Source organism: Vanessa tameamea, chromosome 8, assembly GCF_037043105.1.
Source record: "Vanessa tameamea isolate UH-Manoa-2023 chromosome 8, ilVanTame1 primary haplotype, whole genome shotgun sequence".
Taxonomy (NCBI): Eukaryota; Metazoa; Arthropoda; class Insecta; order Lepidoptera; family Nymphalidae; genus Vanessa; species Vanessa tameamea.
In genome coordinates this window covers 8832258-8856026 of record NC_087316.1, presented here as the reverse complement: position 1 = coordinate 8856026, position 23769 = coordinate 8832258, and the positions used below count along the sequence as shown (strand labels likewise).

Sequence of the window (23769 nt, the reverse complement as noted above, 5' to 3'; positions counted from 1 at the left end):
TTGTCCCAGTGATTATGGGATGATAGCTGCACATAAAAAAACGATACGGTATATAGTCTCATTTTGAAGAGCTCCAGTCGTAGATGTGCAGAAAATGAAATAAGATTCTTGATTGCATTTTACTAAATTGTTACGATTTAACAAATAATTAATTTTAGAGAGCGGTACTACGGCTGTATAAGAATAAAAATGGAAACGTAAACATTCTAACTGAACTGATGAATACTATTTGACATTAAAAAAATCATTTAAAAGAGATTTCACTATTTTGGCGCCAAATGTAGATGGGTGACTTGCAGTTTACAATGAAATGAAATCAAAACAAAACCTGCCATAAGTTTCGAAATTCCCAAAAAAATATTTTCAATAAACGCGAAGTTTCACTGGATACCCACTAGTATTAATATAATACAATAATATGAAATTCGCGCTTGCAGCGTCAATAGTCCAAATAAAAATCGGATAACTGCCAGCAGTTTAATTAGTAAATAAATGGACTACATATTTTTGATTGATTACAGTTAAACGATCGAAGCTTAATTCTATTAATTTAAAAATGTCATCAAACGGATTCAACTAGACTTATGAGCAAATGACTGATAGAGAATGTCCCGTGATATTATCCAGAGGAAATATTCCTTAGTATCTTTTGCAAATTAAACATACCTTTATGCTATTTTCACAAATTTGACATCCACATTAACCTTAAATAAGTGTGTAAAATTTAAGATTTGGTATTTGGAATGTTCGAAGTAAAATTATATTATGCTCAAAATCTTCAACAATAGCCGAGTGAAATCCGGTTAGTTATTAAATTAAAAAAAAATGTGCACTTATGATACAGTTCTATTTGCAACTTTTTAAATAAGATAAAAATTCTAATAATTATAATAAAAGAAATAATCACAGAGACTTTACTTATACTTTTAAAACAGTGTCTTACCCGTTGTTAACAATTGTTTCTAGAATAAAACCTTCATTAAAAAAATAATGTTTAATAAATTGTCTCAGTTTCTATAGATTTATATCTATACATTTCTCTGGAGACAGATCAATGGCTTTATGAGCTTATTGAGGCAAAGCAGTGTAACACAAACTCTTTTATAAACAAACTAGTATACTTTTTATTCTATTATTTCTATTATAGCCAACATCACCACGACTGTAGGAGGTCACGGAAAGCAGTCAATATTAATATATATTATTACATATTATTCTATACATAGTCTATGTTAATAGATATCATTACATATTATTGCTCATAATAAATGCTTCTGCTGACAGCGTTTTTTTTAAATTATTTAAACCACAATTAATATAAGCACTGTCGCTATTACCCGCGTTCGTTTTATGTAAATTGAGAAAATGCTCTTCTCGCTCGATTTGCGAGGCTTCAGCTAATCTTCCACCAGTCGACTACAATTTAATCAAAGTAAACAACGACAGCGCTGTAATTTGTCTAGATTATTTCGTGGCGAGCTATAGAAATCGACTTTTTTCTCCATCTATAAAAGGAATACGACGGGAGCTCGTAATGTGTCTCGAATACCGAGATAAAGATGATTATTATCTACATAAATGACTAGACATTGGATAAATAACAGTCTGCCTTGTATTTTCGCTGCAGAATTGGACGAAGTATTCGGCTTATCGAAATAATAGTTTCACTCGATAGTAAAATATCCGCAACAGTTGACCTATTCGTCGTTTACGTAATACTTTTGAAACAATGAACAAACGATAAAATAATAATGATTTTTCGTAAATTTATTTTATGACGTCATTCCTAGTAATAATAATTGAACAATTCATTAAGACCCAATATTTATAGACTGACATTAGTGGGATAAGAAATAATAATTATTTTATACATATTATATCCAAAGCCACGACGGGTCCTAAGTAAAGACTCGGAAGTGGCACATTCGTATATTTACTACTTTCATAGCAGAGGCTTATTTAAGTTGTATTTATGTATAAGTTCATTCTGAGTTTTATGTTAAATTTTAAAAACAGACTAAAATGCTCTCTAGTAAAAAATCTGACAATCAAAGACGCATAAAAGGCTACGGCTAACTGTGAGATACTCATAGTTCATCATTTTAAGACGTATCACTCGCTAGGGCACGACATGTTGAATCACAAGCGTATGTGCCCCATTCGTTTGTACTGTCAATTTCAAGCGCTTTAATCAATAAAGAAAAGGACTGTATAATTTGTACTCGATTTCAGTTAAGCGATCGAAGCTTAATTTCATGAATTTAAAAAAAGTTCTAAAAAATCACGCGGTATAACAAGAGTGTACGTACGTACGATCGTAACTGCTTCATAATATTACTTTTAATCTGTGTCTTTACAGTCTACATGAATAACCCTTAAATGACATCGTGGGGTATTTTTACACTCATATGACATTTTCTTTTTCACGTTAGATAGCAGCTTCTTCTGTTAAATATTCTCAGTGTAGAGCACACGATTAATCTTCACGGCCGCATGGCGCTTTAAAATCATTAGTTGAAGCTGTACTTTTACATGAGTTTTACAGTCCAGGGTGTTAGAAACATGTGTATTATTTTTTACTATCATCACGATTGTGTTACTTTTTCAGCTAAAGCGCAACGTGGAAACGTTTTTTTTTGATGATCATATTGTTATTATATTATGTCCTATATGAAGGCGGATTGACAAATTGACACAGATCATAAGTGGTCACTACTTTTAAAAGATCAAACGGTTCTCGTGTAAAATTTACTTTTTTCACTTTCGCCTATGTATAAAGGATACATATATTTACTTTAATATAAATCATTACTGTTTGACAGTAAAATAACTGTTGGAGCAAGATATCTACCCCGTTGAATAAGTCTTCTGGGATGTACCTACACGATATTTAATGAGTTATTACAATTATTTATTTAATTATATTAAATTGATTTAATTATTTCTTACAAACCAAAGCGAATTTCAATGAATTCTATTGCAAATATAAAGTAGGAAATAATAGCGTGTAAAAAAAAAACTGAAATAAATTTCACGTTTCGAAAAACGTAAGGCAATCGTGATTTAACGGTTTATGATGGCTGCAGAGGCCATTTGCCCGAGGACATAGAATTTATGTCACTCTGAATGTGACAATAAACTCTCAAGAAATCAGAACTTATTCTCTGCAGTAATAACGCTTAGAAAATCACGTCATGCTTTTGATATGTTTAATTTTTATGAAATCTTACGTTTTTTATTTATTTTTTATTTCTATTTATTTCGCTTCGAGGAAACCTAAATGAAATCTGAAATTTATCCACCAAACCTCAGTGGTGGTTGGACAGAACAAAAAACAAGACAAAAACTTTTAATTTTAATATGTATATTTAAGGAATGTAAATGAGACTTCTGATTCCAAAATGTCACCTCCACAGACTGTAATAAATATACAGCACTTCTTATACAACCCATGCCCCATGGTTTAAAATTTTATCGCATGTAACATTGGCTTACTCTCTATTAATACCGGCAATACAACACCAAAACATAAATACACAAGCATTGCTGCTTCTGTACATAATTGAATAATAATTCATAGTGTTTGTATTTATGAAATAAATGACGTTAAAAATATTTTTAATAAAAATTCATTACTTGTTAAAATTTTTATCATAACTAAGTGCGAGTCGGACTAGCTCACCAAGGTAATGTAGTGGACCCTTGAGTTTTAATTTTATATTTTTCTTTGTCGACATAATGCATATTGTTTTTAATTGTTAATACGTTTCTAAAGATATATTCGCGTGCCAAATTGACAAATTATATGTGCTTACTAAGTTCTAATAAAATAATATAAAAAAATAGGAATGTCCATGGGCGGTGGTAGTCACTTTCCATCAGATGAGCCTCCTGCTCGTTCGCCACCGCTAACATAAAAAAAAAAAATATCGAATTAACAATTTGTAACATAATTTTAAAAAACCAAGTACGGAATATTTTTGTGACTAATCTCATTGGCTTATATTAGATGCGTTTGAACAATGTAACAAGATTTCCACTTAAAATTTTGCCTCTCAAATATATCTATGTAATATTATCTTAAAACTTATTTTAAGTTAGCAAAAGATTTTGTGTTAAGCGAAACAAGATATGAAAAGTTCTTACCTTTTTACCATCTAATTCGTGTGTTGCTTGCGCTAAAACTTTGTCTACGCTAGCGGGGTCGCCGAATGTGATAAAACCAAAGCCCCTGAAACAAGAAGAATTTTCAATTTCAAGTTATAGAATTATATACATTTTATACCATAAGCTTCATATATAAAGACACAAAAATAAAATATGTGACCATTGTTTATTTTTTAAATATGGCAATTAAAATATTAAACAAATACATATTCTTTAGTCTAAATGCAAAGCATTCTCTTTTAATTTAATATAGTGATGACTTTCTTTTAATTTCAATAGTATATATTATATACATACATTTATATATAAAGAAATGAAAAAGATATCTGTAATTAATAAAAAAAGTTAAATACTCAAGTTAGTATTAAAAAATATACAATAGAAGCGATCACATTATTTTTTTTATCCGAATGAATTGAGTAACATTGAACTTTACAAGAACTTAAAATGAATGTATAATGATTTAATTTGAATTTATATTGATTAGTTGAAACTTTGTTATTTTATGCTATTTGAATTTGTTTCCAAAAAATTTGGAGCTAATCAAAACCTTATTTGTCTACTGTCTAAGGCTGCAGATTCTTGTCTTGGATTAGATTCCTAGCTTGGGCCAGTAAAAAATATTGCGTGATATGAAGAATTACTTGATTGGAACTTGAAAAAGACTAATCAAGCGATCTATATGCATACTTTTAGGAGAGGGTACGAATAGTGTGCTTGTGTTGACACATGCATTTTTGTACTTTAGTATTTTATGCGCAATTAACTAATCTTCCTTGAGGATACCTATCGTGTCAAACCAATCGTGTAATCACGAAGTAGGACAGATAAAAGAAGAGGATTTCACGCATGAATTGTTGCGCATGAGCATTGATTCTTATATGACATATGAATGAGCTTTAACAAGACATTTATGAGTGTGAATCGTTATTAAGGGGTTTATTATGGATTGAAACAAGTTGAATATATCAAAACCATGAAGCATATCGGAATGTAGATTCTAACAAGAAATACCGGAAAGAAAGTCAATTCCCCTAACTTCCCCTTTTATATTAACTTGAATGCTGTTACAACGCTGAATTAGCCTATATTAAGGCTAATGAAAAGATTAAAAGTATATTACGTTAACATTTTAATCATTTTGAGTGAGTTGTTAACGTAGTCAGTAATAGAAGAATTCAAAAAATGCCACTGATATACAAAGTGCTCATCCTTCCCCAACAGTTTTTTTTTTTCATATAAAAGACTTGGAAGTTCTTTATAGGCTTAAAAAATGAAAACTGGCGTCAAAGTAAAACTTTAAACAAGTAAATTGAATAATAACAGCGATTTTCAGTAAGTCGACGTCGGCCACGAGCGCTTGGGCGATAAATAATAAAAAGCCTTCTCCACTTTAGGACTTGCAAAAATCACAATTTATAGAGCATTTTAATTTCACTTAGCCGATCCATATTTTACATGTGGCGGCGCGCCCGACCGGGCTCCGGACTCGAATTAATACTAAATTGAAATTGTAAAAATGGAAATACAATTTTCTCGTTGTACCCTGCCCCGCTACCTCGCCGTAAGTGCCGTGCCGACGATACTGCCAGAAATGTGTTATAATAAGACCATCTTCCATTATAAATTTAATACAACATTAAATAAAAATGAAATTTGTAATAGGATTATTGGTGTAGCTTTTTACGGTTTTGTATTATTCAATTCTGAAATATACAATTATGAAAATAACATTCAATACTCAATGTATATTATTATGCCGTTATTATAAAAACAAAATCGTTAGTTTTCGTTTTATCGTTTTTTATTCTTAAGTAAAATATAAACGAAGCTTGAAAAATAAATAAAAAATCCATTTTCCTAAGCATATTAAATCTATTCGAGTCTTTATAAGATTCATGGCTTAATACACCCTCAAACTCGTAGACGAGAACGTACTATAGTAAGGGCGCTCGTATATGGAAATTGAAAATAACGAGGACCTCCGTTCACACATCGAGCTGACTGTGTATAACACGACCACTAATAATCGACCCATCGCATCCTCTTACTAACCCCTATTTCTTCCAATCTTTTGCCGATACAAGAAACGTGGCAGGTCTCTTCAACTTGGTAGCACTACACAACCGTGGAGTTGAGAGGCCTTTTGCTGAATGGAGTTACGTCCTACTTATCTTTAAGGAGACGATGCCTTATTTTCTTCCTGGAAGAAACAACTAAGTTTTCTATCCGAACATCGCAAATAGCTTGTATATATGAAAGTTATTTGACCAGAGAAGGTACTCAATATATTTCATTTTAGAAAATAATATTTATTCGTTCTTTGAATAATTAATAAGTAAGTTCAATAAATGCATAGATTTTTTATTGCAATTATGAATTCAGAACTTTTACGTAAATGTATTGAAACGTTTAATGCACTTGGGACGTGTCCTAATTGGTAAAAAAATTATTCAAACTGCAGTTCACGTTGGTGATCTAAAAATGCGGACATTATGCCTACCTCTTGGCTCTATACCAGCAAATTTCATGTGTTAAAATTTGTACGTGGAAGTATTCCGCTTACAACGGCTACTTTATATGGAGTTGAATAACTTGACGTAATTTTGTTTCGAAAGTTCAAGAGTTCTATAACAGAGAAGAACAGGAGATGATTTCTTTCTACAAAGACAAATCGTCACTGATTTTATTTTATAGTGCGAATACGTTATTATATTTAACTACAATTTTATTCTAGAATGTTCTTTTTAATTAAATTTGAATTTAGTATATGTTAGAATTTCTACAGTGTTTAGTACCGTGCATACTTATTATAACATATTAAACTTATTAAATATGATAAGTTGCATTTAGTACATAGAAGTTTCTAATTAAACTAAATTTCGTACTCGAGAAATATAGCATTACGGGTGCACCGTTTTATTAGTTACAATAAAAAAATGACATTTATACAACGATTTAACTTTTTTTAAATAATGCTTATTATTGGAGACAGGTCTGTTCATGCAAATACAACTTATAGAATGAGATTTATGTATAAGATATTGTTCAATGCACAAATATTCGGTTTGAAAAACTTCGACATAATTTTACAAATAAAATTTTAAACATGCTAATTTAACATGAACGCACGTTCGCCACGCAAGTCCTTTTTCCCTTCAATTTGTCGCCTTTAATAAAATGTTTTCTTAGTAGTATTATATTTCAAAGAATGCTACATCTACATATATTTTATCTATATCAAAATAATCTAAAACAATCTTTAATGATTAAGGGCATATGATTGTAACGATTGTACGGTACAATAACCTAATTACGTACAACGGTTTTCTATAATCCGACGGGAACTATTAAAATCGTCCTGATAATCCATAGGGTTATTCTGTTTGGACAAAACTCGAAGAAAATAAATATAGGACGGGGTCGAGGTACCCTAAACCGCAACGTCAGAAACAAATAGCGGTAACTCCCGTATTCATGGCTCATGGCTGCAGCCTCGGGTGGAAACCGATAGCAATTACTGGCGGAATTAATATCACGCCCCAAATGTTGCTCGCACATTTATACGTATCGAGTGCAATATTGTCTCCTTTATTAGTTGCCGAGACAAATGCTGCCGCTGTCGTAATGCTACCCTCATTCCGTTCTTCGATTGCCATCTTTCTTATTTAATCTTGATGATGATAATTAATATTTCTTATTACTGTTACGTTCACTTTGACAGTTATCGTATTTTTTTTTTTTTTATCTGTGCTTTTGTTTACGTCGAAGTATTTCTATTGTTACGTATTGAATTCATATTCGTTTCCATTTAAACTTTACCCTTTATATTATTGTTGATACTTTTGCGATCCGTATTTTATCAGATTTAGGATGGTTTATATACGCACAGTATTTGTTTGTATCTGTATAAGTATACTACCATTTAGCTCACATCGCTTTAAATAAATGACATCTCCTTCTAACACACCCGACGAGTAATAGTGTTGTCACTGCTGGATTGTTTCCGTTAAATATAATTCAGAGGAACTATATTAAACAAAAATATTTTATAGACCATTTCGAGTTTATTTATTAATATATTATGTTTTGTCAATAAACGGTAACATATAGAATATATAAGTACACGTAAATTCGAAATAAAACCTCATTCTTATTTATCGTTTGATTACTTGATTAATTAACAACTAAATTTTTTATTATATCATATAATCTTTAGTCCACGTAAAAGTTTTCTATTCTTTATATTTGCTTAGCAAAGAATACGAGTTAACAGCAACGACCGTAACCGGTCAGCTACGTTTATAGACACAAGCACTGTAATATAAGCGACTTCTTACTATAAAGATCTAAGTCACGATTCAAACATTTGGCGTTAAATTATCTGATAAATACAATACACAGCTCTCTGTGCCTGCACGAAGCCTACAACGGGTGACCGATGCGTTGATTGTCAGATAATAATCATTGCTCCTTTTCTGATTTCCTTGTTATTTCTTATTTAAATTTAATAATATAAACTGAATAGTAAAGGAGTATAAAAACTTTATTATTTAGCGTTTATATAAGTGGACTTCTAATAAAAATGTTATGCTTAAAAATATTCTGTCATAAACGTAGCGCTCTCTGAAAGACGCTCTTTTACTTAGACTACTTATTAAAAATGGATACTTCTCTCACAGTTGCTTATCTGTAATAAACTTGTCGAAATTGATATTATATAAAATAGTAAAATCCAACAATACAATCTCGTGACACATAACTCAATTTTTCATGTATTCTTCATCATTACAAAAACGGAATTATAATATTTCAACGCTGTAACGCGATAAGTTAATACATAATTCACATCGAAATTAAGTAATCCTATAATTAATCTAAATGGACCGTACAGCTGAATGGTTCAAAACAATCAGCCCTGCCGCAAAATACGCGCATTAAATGAAGTGAATGGCCGCCTCCGGGGATCCCTGATAAATTAAATTGATTAGAATCCCGTTCGATGCTGGCCGTCGATGTAGCCTCGCGTAAAAATAAAGCCAAGTGAAAAATAACGCGTCTAGCTGCTCACGATTCCTGTAACCATTTTGAAATACAATATCTTATTTCGTTAATATTATAACGATATATTTCGTACTTAATTTCAATATGAATACCGAATTCTTGCTTGAAGGATCAACGATACTATTGAAAAACTAAAAACTAACAAACAATTGGTTATTTTTTTTATAGTTTCACGTTTTAAGCATAGATGATATGTTAAAGCCCTTCCATAATAAGCCCTGGCGCGTTAGTAAGAAACTACTGCCAAAACTGCTACATAAAGCAGCGATTCAGTGTCTCCGTTAGGTAAGCCTTAAACACCGATTAAAATTTAAGCCTGAATTTAGACGGCCTAATCTCATCGTTGCCCCGCCTCACTGCATTTTGCGACCTGACGTAAACAAAAGACAATGGCCTAGTGTAATAGGGTACAATGAGGGATGATATCTGATATTTTCCAAGAAATTATTGTAACAAAATATATTGAATATATACATTGATAAATAAGTCATATTACTATATACGAAATTATATTTAAGTTAAAAAAGCGAGGGTTCAATGTTTGTTTTATTCTTCTTGATTCTAGGCAGGATAAATAATATTTTAATTGTTCTTTACTGACATAGTTTGTAATTAAAATGGTGGAAAAGAGTAACTACTGTCTTTCTTGCCGGTTCTTCGCGGTAGAATCTACTTTACGACCCGGTGATAGTTTTACATTTAATTCACACGACGATTCAGAAGTGCTTTTATGAACCTACTTGAATAAAGAATATGTTTGGGTTTTTGATTAATAATATCTCTTATGATAACGAAAAAAAAGTTTGCATTCTATATAGTGCGATAATTGGTAGTGGGATTTCATGGAACTCTTGAGATATTGATTTAGTTCTATGTTTTTAATACTTGCAATCGCTTGTACGTATGTACGTACTTCAGAACACAAACAGAACAGGGAAACGGCCTCGCTGGTGTAGTTGCTAGCTTGTATGGCTACAAATCTCGTGGTCTTGATTTAAATTCCAGTTTGGGCACGTAAAAGTTATTGAGTTTTTCTGTTAAAAAAGTCTATCTAGAATGCAGTGAAAAGGTAACGAGTTAGATTGGTCTGACCGACAGCACCTAAAGCCTCTCTGCGGTTGAGTCCTCCAGTCATATAGATTGCTATGGAATTTGATTATAAGAGTAAGCAAATAAAGATTGTTTCTGTATTTCGGCTAGTGTCCGTAGAGAATAACTGCCGTAGATGAGACCAGTCAGGGTGACATCAAGTGTATTATAAAAGTTTTCCTGCAGGTATTATTTTTAAAATGATTACTTGCTATGATGCTCTATTTTATTGTGATAATGATGTCAACACATAAACGATAAAGGCGAATTTAGTCTTTAAATCCTTTTAAAGACTAAATTTCTGCATGCGCTAATTGATAAAAAAATAACGTTTAATATTGCGTCACTGTTAAGACGTAAAGCTGTATTTAAATGATAGGCCTAAACACATATAACTAAAATCTAGCATGAGAAACGGAGATTCGACTGTAGTTGCATGTTGCGACAGGCTTATCGGCTTCAACACACGCCGTGTTTGTTTATTGCCAACCCACTATCCAAGTATGGAAACGCAACTTGTGTCTGTATTAGATCGAAGTTGGGCTCCGTCTCAGAACAGATAATCCTTCAGAAATACCATGCAAATGAATTCGTTGTCGTTTTATAAATATTAACATTTGAGTTTTTTATGTTCTTGTATTACTTAAGTCGTTCTACGACGACCATTTTTAACTAATATCACATGATATACTTGTAAGTGGGGCCTCATTTAGTCGACCGTTACGTTAAAAACGTAATATTTTTGTAAACATTTATATTTTTAATGTGTACGTTTTAGTATTTTTACTATTTTACTTGATGGCATAGCTTTTTGCAAGCATGTCCGGGTAGATACCACCTACCCATTAGATATTGTACCGCCAAAGAGCAGTACACAGTGCTGTTGTGTTCTGGTTCGAAGGATGAGTGAGCCATTGTAATTGTAGGCACAAGAGACATAACGTCTTAGTTCTCAAGATCGGTGGCGCATTGACGCTGTAAGTAATGGTTAATATTTCTTACGATGCCAATGTCCATGGTCAATGACCCATTAGCAGATGACCCATTTTCCAGTCATAAGAAAAAAAGGCTCAAATTATTCAACCACCAAACAGCAATACCTTGTATTATTGTGATTCACTCGAAGGAAAAATATACCGAAACAGTTTACACGAGGGAATAACTTAAGGAGGCGGTATATGGGATGGGTTTACACTTCTACTAAGTCAACGTCTGTGACAGAATGACGGTTACCATCAGGTGGCCAATTTGCTTTTCTTCCCTGTGTACTTATTATGAATAAAAAAACATTTGAGAGATCTACGTTATTTTTGAGTATTTTTTGTTTTTATATTAAGACAGGAGATAGCCTTACCTTACAGACTTAGCTCTACCTTAGAAAATAGAGAAACTTACTGGTATAAATTCCGTGTCGGAACCTAAGATCCGTAGGTAAGATTTACTTTTTTTTAAGCACTGGGCCATTTCGCTTCCATAGCTAGCAAGTCATGAAATATAAGATGTTAGGTCCGCGTGGTAAGATATTGTTACAGGAAAAACATTATCCTACCTACAAACTTCAGGTTTGTAGTAAAGGTAGTGTTTTTCCTTAGCATTAAATAATATCAATGTTTGGCGGTAGACTGTCAGCAAGGATCATAAACATACTACGATCATAATAAAAAAAACGACTACTTTATATACCATATTGTGGAGATACGCTAATTACTTTTACTATAATCTCTGTTCCGTGGAGAGAGCCGTATGAGAAATGACGTCACGCTTCCTCCGACTTCCCTGTCACATATGCTTCATATCGTCGGCTATGATAACGTAATATACAATTAACTTCAGAGCTAATTACGCATATATTCACATTTGTTAGTGTAACAAGCTCAATAATTCATCGTATATTATTTGCTTACAGTCTGCAACGGGAATTGTTTACTAAATGAGTACAAGGATACCGCGATAGAGGCCAATGTGTACTTAGTTAATAATTACATAGTTCACGTCGATATTCCATATTATTGATGATGTCTATACGATAATTTATTTATGTATCGAAAAATATATTCAATGATAATGTTCGAAAAATATGGATTCATTTAATTCCATGTCACACGTGATTACTCTTTTTTTAGCTATGCGTTAATATCTTTAAAATTAATAACAAATCTGCACTCTTTGCTGTATAAAAATCTTAATTATTTTGTACTAAACGTAAGACTGGAGCAACTTGACCGCGATAGATTTGAAAAGGTAATATCTTTAAATTTCATACAATTTCAATTCAACTGATTGGTAATTAATTTATAAACTGCATACGTACAAATGATTTCAATATTTTCATAAACCAATCATATCATAACTAAATTAACAGAACTATACATAAACTAACCCTTGAAAGGCAATGCTTATAGCTCACAAATTATTTAAGTCAGCCAGGCACTTCTCAACGGAATATCCAACTATAGAATATATAATATGTGCTTAAATGTATGTGCAAATACATTTAAGCACATATGCTGTACTTACCATACTTTCACTCTTTTGACGCTACCAAAATGAATTCAGACTCAGGACTAACTGCTTTACTGGTTTTCCGAACTACGAGATTATTAACACTATAAAACTCCAAACTTCGGTTGGGACGTCACGACTTTTGATTTGCTCGATCTGGGCTTTGAACCTAGGACATGGTTATCTGCAAACTTATAAATAACCATCTAGCTTAAGACGACAGTCGTCTTATACTATATTTAGTTTGTATATTTCTACATCATACATGAAGAAATAATTAAGGATATTCCAACTAAAAGACCGAATTCAATCTATGGTCAAGGTGAACTTTGGCGCTAAGCCAAAATCACATACTTGTAATAAATAGGTCAAACGTAATAAGGTGATTTGTCTTTAAGACCTCAAAAGTAAGTATTTTATCTTGTCTCTTAACGCTTATGTCATTTTACGGACTTTTACACATGATATATTTATTGCTTTGAATAATCTTACTTCATAGTACTTTTACATAATAACGACATGTTACTGTTGAAGACACAAACAAAAATGTATTATATTTCTATAGTTGTCGCTTGGTGACGTTGAAATATTGTATGCACATTTAGACAACATTCGCCCACGTGAATGTCTTAAGTACTTTATATCTATATATGATACGTTTTACTAATTCAGCTATTGTTTAATTTCGTCTGAAATTTTGCGATATGATTAATAATTTTAGAAATAATACAATTATTAATTTATGAACTAGTCAGGTTTCATATTAAGTACTATAAATACACAGGCTATTTGAAATTAAAATTATTTACTTTTTATTTCTGTATTTCGGTTTGAAAGATATTTGTCGTAAGCTACTATCATAATTTATGTATATAAATATCTTATAACTAACATTTTAGATCGCATGTAACTTGTAAGGAATAGTTTAGAATTCTTATAGTACTATTTATTAGTAATACCGAATTAATTATTAACGACTACTTGTCTTTAACGGTTTGTCTGTCTTTCAACCACAAAGAAAAAATCGACCTACATTATTATACCTTGTTGACTTAAAGGCTGAATATGTAAATATAATTGTGTTTCATTAATATAACTACTGAGCTTCTTGTCGGTTTCTCAGTAGAATCTGCGTTACGGCGGTGTTAGACTTTAAAATGACGATTACAAACTGCTCTTGAATATTATAAGTATAAAAAGTTTCTATTTTGATTTTGAAGAGTTCATTTATAAACAAAACATAATTTAAATACCTACAATAAAAACAAAACAAAAATACAAAAGAGGCGAATATTACTGCTAACGTTTCTTACCATTAATTCTCTCACGAATTCTAAAAACGTTAAATATGACTGATACTTAGATTTCTTTTTCCTCGCTAGGACCTCATTGCCATCTCTGAATAATAGGACAAAATATAAATTAGCTTCATAAATATCCGTCCGTCTAATTGATACAATTAGTCCATGTTTGTTATTACCTATTTAGCTTATTGCTATCACAGACAGTTTGTTATCAGTAACTCCATTATAATTGAACCGCAAAACAAATAGTCTCACGTGAACGTCAAATGTTATTAATTGAAATACTCTCGCTGCATTACCTATTCAATATTTATGTAACTCTACGTAATTATTTCGTGACGCCCGACTCGTGACAAACAATTTACGAAATTGTGAATGTGTTACAAATTATTGTCATCTATTCGCCTGTGTATTGTTAATTTTTGTTTTGAATACAAACGAAATCGCGATTTGCGTTATAACAATTGTTGGTCATTTGTTATAATAGATCGTTAATAATAAATTATAAATAAACAATACAGTGTTTTCATGAATGTTAGTTCATGCATTAGGTTGATCATTTATCATTTGGGCTATAGACTGTTGATTTATAGAATTACGTATCAATATCGTTTATTTATAAATGATTAACATCTGAGTCTATCTTTATTAAGATCTGATTATGCTTAAAACATTAACTTCTCATTACAATATTTGCAGAGGTATGCAACGAAGTCACTGCTTGTAATTTTGCGAAGGACTGTGACTATACTTTTATGATGTGAATAAATTCATATTTTGTTAAATTTGTATAATTATGGTAATATTGTGTCCGTTCTTATTAATTAATAAATAACATACATTGTTATTATTATTTTAAAAGTTTTACATCAGATTTACTCGTGCTAAGATTATTTAGTAGACCACTCAGCAGAAATTCAACCGACAAACAGTAGTTTGTTTTATATAATTGGGCAATTGGGTATAAAATGATAAGTGATCACCACCACCCATAGACATTGTCGCTGTAAGAAATTAATTCCTACACCGCCGATTCTGCACAAACTAAAAGACATGACGTCCTTTGTGAAGTTACTCTAGGTCACTCAACTTCCCACCGAAGCTACTACTATTGCTGTTTGGTGGTAGAATATCTGATGATGGTGGTACCTACCCAGACAGACTTGCATGATCACGTACCAAGTAAAAGCTGTATAAATTTAATAAAAACAAACAAGCTCTTAATTTTGAATGTGTTGCAATTAAATTACTAAAAATTTAGCAATTTAGAAAAAAATGTGTTTTTTTTTTTTGTCGAGCTGATTACTCTCATAAATAAAAAAGGTTAATTCATTACATAATCTCGTAGTTGTGTAAAGTAATTAATTTGTGGTCGGTAACTGAAAGCTCTTCCGTAGTAGATTAATGGTTTGTGTATTGCAAACGCATGCCGTACTCAATTGGAGTATTTAATTTAATCACCAGCTTTGCTCGTGGCTTTGTCTAAATTATATAATATGTATAATTAGTTCACCTGTTGTCTAATTCGTTACATGCTAATTTCGTCAAAACTATACATTGAAACAGAAATTAATTGATAGGAAATTATAATTTTCCATCGACAGACATAGATAGCATTTGCTTGAATTGAATATGGTACTAAATTATATTTAATTCGTTTTCTTATTTGGCTGTTCGTGAGTAGTGCAACTTTCCTACAATGCCACCTAGAGAATTGTGATGGAATGTGATCAAAATTATAATGATTATTCAATGCTGAATTAGCGTGTTGCTCACTTACAAAGAACTCTCTTAAACATGTTTTTGAACAGCATACTCCTAATATGAGAATGAAAAAATTAAGAAACCAGGAAACTAGGAGCAGTCAAGAAGAATTTATTACAGTTGCCAAGAAATCAAAACGATAGCACGATGCACATTGCTTGAAAAATTGACACATCTAGGTATATGCCGAGTTCAAAGTAGTTTACCTCAATGGGTTCTCTTGAAAGTGTAATGCCTTTTAAGGAGTTTCCTAAGCTAAGACAGCTAAGGTTTTGAAAAATGAGAATTGTAAATATTATACGAAGGCTACATATACTGATCACCATAAGTTTAAATAATTTGAAACCTTTATACAAATTTGCTATTGAATATACTGATAGGAATAGGTAATCATATAGTATATGATATAGTTTGCTTTAATCAACAGCATTGATATGGATGTAACTGAACAAGTCTTGTAATCTTTTGAACTTGATTGTTATTAAAATTTTTGTCAGTCAAAAGTTTATACGTAATTATATTTGTAAATAAATAGAATAAGTAGTAGACTATGGAATTAAAAACTAGTTATTTTTGAATGATTTATTGTATTTTAAAGATATATTATCCATTAAAGTTACTTTGGGGCTTAGCATTTTAAAGTTACCAAAAAAAAAATTATTTTTTTTTATTGAGTTTTTTACTGCTATTATAAAGTGTAATCAATTTCTTTCGATATACTATAATAAATATCGAATTAATAAAAATCTTAAAATACAAGTATTCCAAGCTTTAATTCCGGTGAGTTATTGACCGCTTTATACATTATTATTGATTGTTGAGTTCAAGGTTATTCCTTTACCTGGTTATCGCCTAAGCTGTTATACTAATAAAGCAAGGAATGCGTTTGTATGATTTTAATTACTACTTTGACGCGCTGTATAACGTGTAACAAGGGAGCTACGGTGAAGTCACTAGCGCCATCTATGTATTTTTTTCTTCAACTACCAATCACGTAAAAGTGTTTCTTTACTTAACTTACTACGCTTTAACACAGATCATAAGGAGCCTCTCAGGTTCGACTCAACTAGACGTGATCCTTTGTATACTTATAATATTATACACCCATACAAAGTTAATAAACATAACTTTTCGAATTTAACGGTAAAACAAACATTTTTTGACGTATCAAATAATAAGATTAACTTTTTAAAACAGAAGAGAATTGGAAATTATTTGAGAAGACCTTAGGTCATTTTAATTAATTACAGGTCATTTTTTTCAAATTGATGCGTAGTCAATAGAATGACAATTTTACCGAGAGAATAATGTTTTTTACGATGTAGACTATTAAATACAATTAAATTGGATTAATACTTCTCTAAATGCAAAAGTATAATTATGACGTCATAATTTGCTTGTTTTTCTTTTATCTTTTACTCCATAAAATTAAAGCAAGTAAGTGTGTTCCATTGATCGGCTAATATCTCCTGTTAAGGAGATGGTTTCGAGCCTTCCACCGCGCTACTCTACTGCAAGTTGAATTAATAAGGGGCAAATTATATTTCGTCAACACAAACCGATCCGCTTGTCCAGGTTTTAACCCGCCCCTCGCTATAGTATTAGGTTGACTGTATAACTTTAAAAAAAAACTTACAATCTACTCAAATAAAATTTACATATGCTGTCAAAATAAATATATTTGTTTATCAACAAACAATATGCGTAACGTCGGAAATACATTCAAATTTTTTTTTTTCCACGTAGATGTTATTAACGATAGCATAATGAGCCGCACGTTGGAAGTTTTATTTAAATATTACTACCGTTAAGTACAAGTTTGCGTGGAATTAAGAAATATAATAAAGGGGTAATTTAATTAAATAATTAACATTGCTTTGATTAGATAAGTCAAGCAAAGTGTAACAATGTTGTTTAACAAATAGTTTAGTTGTATTTTTTTTTTTTATATTGTAACAGGTTGACGATCTTGATCAAAGGTGATAATTTGTCTCCTTCGTATATAAAAAATTAACGTATTACCAGGTGGTAGGGCATCGTGCAAGCCTGTATACCATCCATTTATCTGTATTGTACCGCTAAACAGCAATGCTTTGTATTCTTCTGTATTTCGTATTTCGTACTCTGTATTCATATTTTGTATTTCGATTTGGAGGGTGAGTGAACCATTGCAATTACAATCACACGGAACATAACTTCTTTGCTCGCAAGGTAGGTGGCGCATTAGTGGAATATTGAATATTTCTTATAATAGCGCCAATCTTTATGGAAGGTAGTAACCACGCATAATTTTCCTGTCCGCCTACCTCTATTATAAATAAAAAATAGACTACTCCTTATATCAGCAATGCACTGCTAATTACGGGGATTCTTCTGAACTTACAAAACCACTGGATCGATCTCGTTGGTTGACAGAACATTGTCGACTCGCTTGCTTGCTCGTGGCTTTGTCTAAATTATATAATATGTATAATTAGTTCACCTGTTATCTAATTCGTTACATGCTAATTTCGTCAAAACTATACATTGAAACAGAAATTAATTGATAGGAAATTATAATTTTCCATCGACAGACATAGATAGCATTTGCTTGAATTGAATATGGTACTAAATTATATTTAATTCGTTTTCTTATTTGGCTTTTCGTGAGTAGTGCAACTTTCTTACGATGCCACCTAGAGAATTGTGATGGAATGTGATCAGGACATTGACGACTTAAGAAATCGTATACCTTTGCAACGGTGCCAGTATTTCATACGACCACTCACGGTCGGAGAGCTCATAAACCTTCCAACAATACATATTTTTTAATAAATAAAAAAATAACGAGATACTGTTTTTTATAATTAAACTTAGCTATGTCTCTAATTCTAATTCTAGAAAGAACACGAATAAGTAAAATTACCTTTACACGTTCATAATATATTTATTCTGCACTGCCTTAATAATTAAAATAAATTGAGATTTTAAATTCAATTGCATGTTTTGCTGAATTAAGTAATATGAGTTAAGCTGTGAATTCGCATTAAGAACAAGTTCAGCATTCTATGTGCAAAATTAAATAACAGCAGAATATAAAATTTGTATGAAAATATTATTAGTACACTATGATAATTAAAAACGAATTCCTAATTTAAACAATAAATACATATTGTATAAACTAAAATTGATAGAGGGCGTTACTTCCGTCAGGCGCACAATCTAAATTGTAACCTCCTTGGAACCGGAAGTGCTGTTCGCCAACACTATTCCATTTGGCTAAAATACATTAGGCAATACTCAGCCATTAGGTTGTTATTATTTGACCAACCGAAGGTGGCGTGCACGATAGCAGTTTCGCCCTAACGAAATTTACACAGGCAGATAGGTGCTACTAGACTGTCTAATATTAAAACGTCTGCAGCTATTGTGTAGGCGAATAACAGCTAACTAGAGTCATTTATGCCGTGAGCCTCAATGGTAGCGAAGATAAAAGTTTATGAGTTATACATAAAACGATTCTCAAATCATATTTATGGTTTGTCGGAACATCTGCAATGGTTAGTTCGCGAGGAAATTGAAACCGTCGGGTGCATAACGCTTTCACGAACAATTTAAGTTTGTATTGTGCTCAGGATGCCGCGAACGATGTGCTTTTTGCGATGGTCAGCAAATCCGACCAACTTCATTGTTATGTGTTTGTGCGCTGCCCTTTCAACGAATTACGTCGTTCGTTTACGTATTTCACAAATATTAATACTAATTTAATTAGACTACTTCATGTGTTGAGGTTGTAACACTGAATGCCCCCAGAACCAATTATTATAAAATAATATTAATACTTTTCTTAATTCTAAGAGACACAGAAATTATAAAGAAAGATCGGTGTGATCCGTTGTTGGGCGGCGTGATGTTGCGCAAGGGTTGCTGGTACCGGGACGTCGTCGGTGGTCTCGGCGAACGCGATGTCCTGATGTACCTCCATAGGGTGGTCGCATACATAACAAACGTCTTTTATAAACTCAAATAATTATATCGCTAAAGTTTTAACTCATGGCATTTCAGTATTATAGGTTCAGCATAGGCAAAACACTATGTTTTTTTTTTAATAATATAGACAACAATTTTTGTCGCATTACAATAAACGATATATTATGTGAGTATATTTTATTCCCTTTTGTTGTAAAGATTATAAGTTACTCACAAGTTTCATGTTAGTTTAGGATATGTTTATATACGTATGTTGCTGTTTCTTAAGATAAAGCTTAAAAAAATAGCTTGATGCGCCAACAACATTGGTAAATTAAGAAAATAATTGACGGAAATGGCATTTGCCAAGTTAAATCTTTTACTGAGATATTTGTAGATCTCCAATAAGTCACAGCATTTAATGATAATTTTTTATAGAAAATATTTTTTAATATAACGATTTTTTTCTTAACAAACGGTATTACAGTTTCAATTTATTTGTAGCACAGTAAAACCGATTTGTAAATCATAAATAGATAACAAAATTACTGTAAGAAATTTCTTTACATAAAAATGAAATTAGGATTACATAACCGATTAGGACCAATAACATTATCGAAGATATTTAAAAACCATTTCGGAAATCTCATAGAAACATAAAGTATATGGATAAAAATGAATATTTTGTTTATTGAAATAATACCATAGGGTAACAAAATCTTAATTAAGTCATTCTATACAGTATTAAATATATTTAAATAATGTAATGTATATCTTTACTTTAACTCGCACTCTATTCCCAAAGCAATACACGACATACGACGAGTTATCTTCCAACAGTTTGGCTAAATCAGCAAAACTTGAAAGTAATTTAATTTGCACCCAAGCTAAAATAAGGCGTCAGCGCTAAGTGAGTGCAGAATAATAACATGGGTGGACGCGTTCAATGAACACTTACGTATAGTACAGCACTAAAGTCTCAGCAATAACATTGGTTTATTTTTTTAATTTCGTTTAGAAAGGCCGATGGCATTCATTTGGCCGTAGACAGTCTAAGAGGCTTAAACCCTTTCTTATAACGTAGACCAAGAGGTCAAAAAGAATTATTTCTTTTATATATGTAACATTGACTCATTCTTACTTCTAAAATTCGGCAACAAATCCCTTCTACTTTTTATGTTCATTTTAATGTACCGAATAAATATATTACGTATTTCCTTTCTTATATTGACTTTCATTGTATTAGATATATAATAAATTCAATTAAGTTAAAATTGTCAAATATTTAATTTTCTACTTGCGATTGTTACCTTGTCAACAAGACTAATTAATTAAACAAGCCTTAACAATACAACAAGCTTGCTATGTTTTTATAACAATCGCGATCATGTTAACTGTAAAGTGCCATTCTTGGAAACGAGACGCTCCTTGAATTTTCCCGAAACCGGCGACCTCCAAGTCTGTTTAATTCGACAAGAGAGGCTTGCAATCAAAAGAACTAACTGCGTCTCCAGCGAGGCATTTCCATACGCGAGGGGCTCTGAAAACGACGCGGTATTAGTTCTCAACTGATTACATTCCTCGCCTCCGTTGCGAAGGACCCAAAGTAACAAGGAATAAACTTCATTACAAGTTAAGCATGGGAAATTATATGATGGAATTATCTTTGCATTGCAGAGCCACGTACGAAAACGAATAATATGAACAGTTATAGTCAGATCTGGGGGAATTTGCTTTCTCTAACGTGCAATAACATGATGAAGAACTTGGAAAATATTCAAGTCATCTCACTTTTTTATTTTTGGTTATATCAATTTTAATATTTTATTCATACTAATTTGCATTTAAATAAGTCAAATTCTACCTAGGTGTAAAGGTTACAATATTGAATATAAAGCCGCTTATGAATGTACATAATTACGTACGCGTTGAAAAAGATCCTTTTTTTCGTCAGTTGAAAAGGTCCAATAAAAAATTGAAGACTGAAAGAATCTTTACACCTGTAAAGGCAGCTACATACTGAGCAAAGGATTTGGGCGCACGAACTGGAAGCGGCCCCGCGAGTAAAGTAAATAGTGGCCCGTGAAAGGGCCTCAGCTAGAGAGATCTAAATCACTCTTTGTCTCGTGTTAAACGCATCCTTTTGAGAGATTTTCTATCTTTTACGAGTTTCAAACTAGGATTGTATTGGACGTCTAAATTGAAGATTGTAGCATTCTGCAAACAATGGCTTTTGAAATTGTTATTACGTATAACGCTGTTTCCAAACATTCGCTCCATCCATTTTAATATTACTTTAATTATAAGACAATATCATTTTATCTCCCCGTAGTTTGATATTAAAATAATCGTATAGAGAATGTTCGGTAAACAATAACTAAGTTTAAGTTGGGATTACGCGTGCGAACGTTATTTGTCAACAAAGAGGTGTCGTATTTGCGACAAAATAAGTTTTAATTAATGGATTGGTATTAAGAGACGTGAGTACTGCGTAGAGATTCGAACGTTGTTTTGGCAATATGTCACCGGATTAGATAAATGAGTAAATATAGAAAATGGATTTGTTTCTCTAGATAATATATCATACTTCCCGAGACAAATACTACCTTACTATGAAAATAAGTCAAACGATTCAGCTGAATAATCGCAAAACGTATTGGTTTACGGGAAATGTAAGGGAAAATTAATGAAGGAATCCGAAATCAGTAACGACGGCCAGTTCCCGAAGAACAAGAAAAATAATACGGGAACATAACTAATAACAGGAAGTCACCTCGTTACTCATGAGTGAATGGTACGTCGACAATCTCGCGCGCCCTACACTTCTCGACTTAATGAATGAGAATAATTTTGCCAAAATACTTCGGAGAGACGGGACACACGCCCCGGGAATTTTTCAATTTGCAACTGACATAATGTAATAAGAGTTACACCGAGGATGCCGGCGCTGCGTAATTAATAACCTGTGAAATATTACCTGCTACAATGAATTTAGAAGATAAAAGTTGAGTGATAAATTTAAATAACAAGGCGCGATTATATACCGCCGTCCCCGAATACTTGAGAATAGTTTGCAGGGTGATAAGTAGATATGTCAGGTCCGGACGCTTTACGGGAATCGCAAGTTTGTTCGTATCTAATGAACGCGTGAACGCGGAATAACTTTGAGAAAGCTTGAATAATGTATGGCGTAACGAGATGTTTTTCTTGAACGAATCTCATTAACCCACTTTCTGATTATGTGAATGTAAACTTTGAGAAGTTCTTATTCTGCGAAGGGAATCTTTTGTGCATTTCTAACCTTCAATTAATTTAAGTGCAAATATTTTTCTAATATCGTTTAATAGATATAATTTAAAACACCGTTAACAAAAAAGGGAACGATTTCATTTCATGTGGATGACTACCTATGACTAAAAAAATATATATTAGTATCAACATAGATATATAACGAAAAAATTGTTCATAACATTAACAAAAAAGATAAATTGTTACGTACAGACAACCTTATAAAACTCCTTAATAGAAATATCTACGAAGCTATTTACTTAAATCAAGTACAATCATTTATCTTATAACGGAAAATTTGAACGCTATCTTAAACACTAAACTATAATATTTTAGTCTGAATTAAATCTGGGCTATACAGACGACTGGCTAAAATCGAAAATCCTTTATTGCAACCATAAAATAAACCGATATTATCTCAAGCGGCCAACTGGGCCATAAAAGGAATCCGTCTATTTTAATGGCTTCCTGCAATATGCAACTATGTGTTATTTGACTAGATTCGATAACTTAAAAAAAAAATGCAGATTCGAATAGAAATTGATCCGTAGAATCTTGTGGATTTAAATAACATTTGTTATTAAAATATAACGTTACCTGTGTTAAGGTTTTATTATTGTAAACGGATCGTTTTTATAATATA

The 23769-nt window shown here is 31.8% G+C and overlaps 1 protein-coding gene across 6 annotated transcripts in view; it reads right to left on the bottom strand.

Moving 5' to 3' along the window:
* The window catches only part of Rbp6 (RNA-binding protein 6), a 475370-nt gene that overhangs the window by 242240 nt on the left and 209361 nt on the right, over window positions 1-23769 (bottom strand). For all 6 annotated transcript variants that reach the window (XM_064215506.1, XM_026639024.2, XM_026639026.2 and 3 more), the window contains exon 4: window positions 4147-4231. In XM_064215506.1, coding sequence (XP_064071576.1) covers window positions 4147-4231 — 85 coding nt within the window. The remainder of the gene's footprint in view (window positions 1-4146; window positions 4232-23769) is intronic.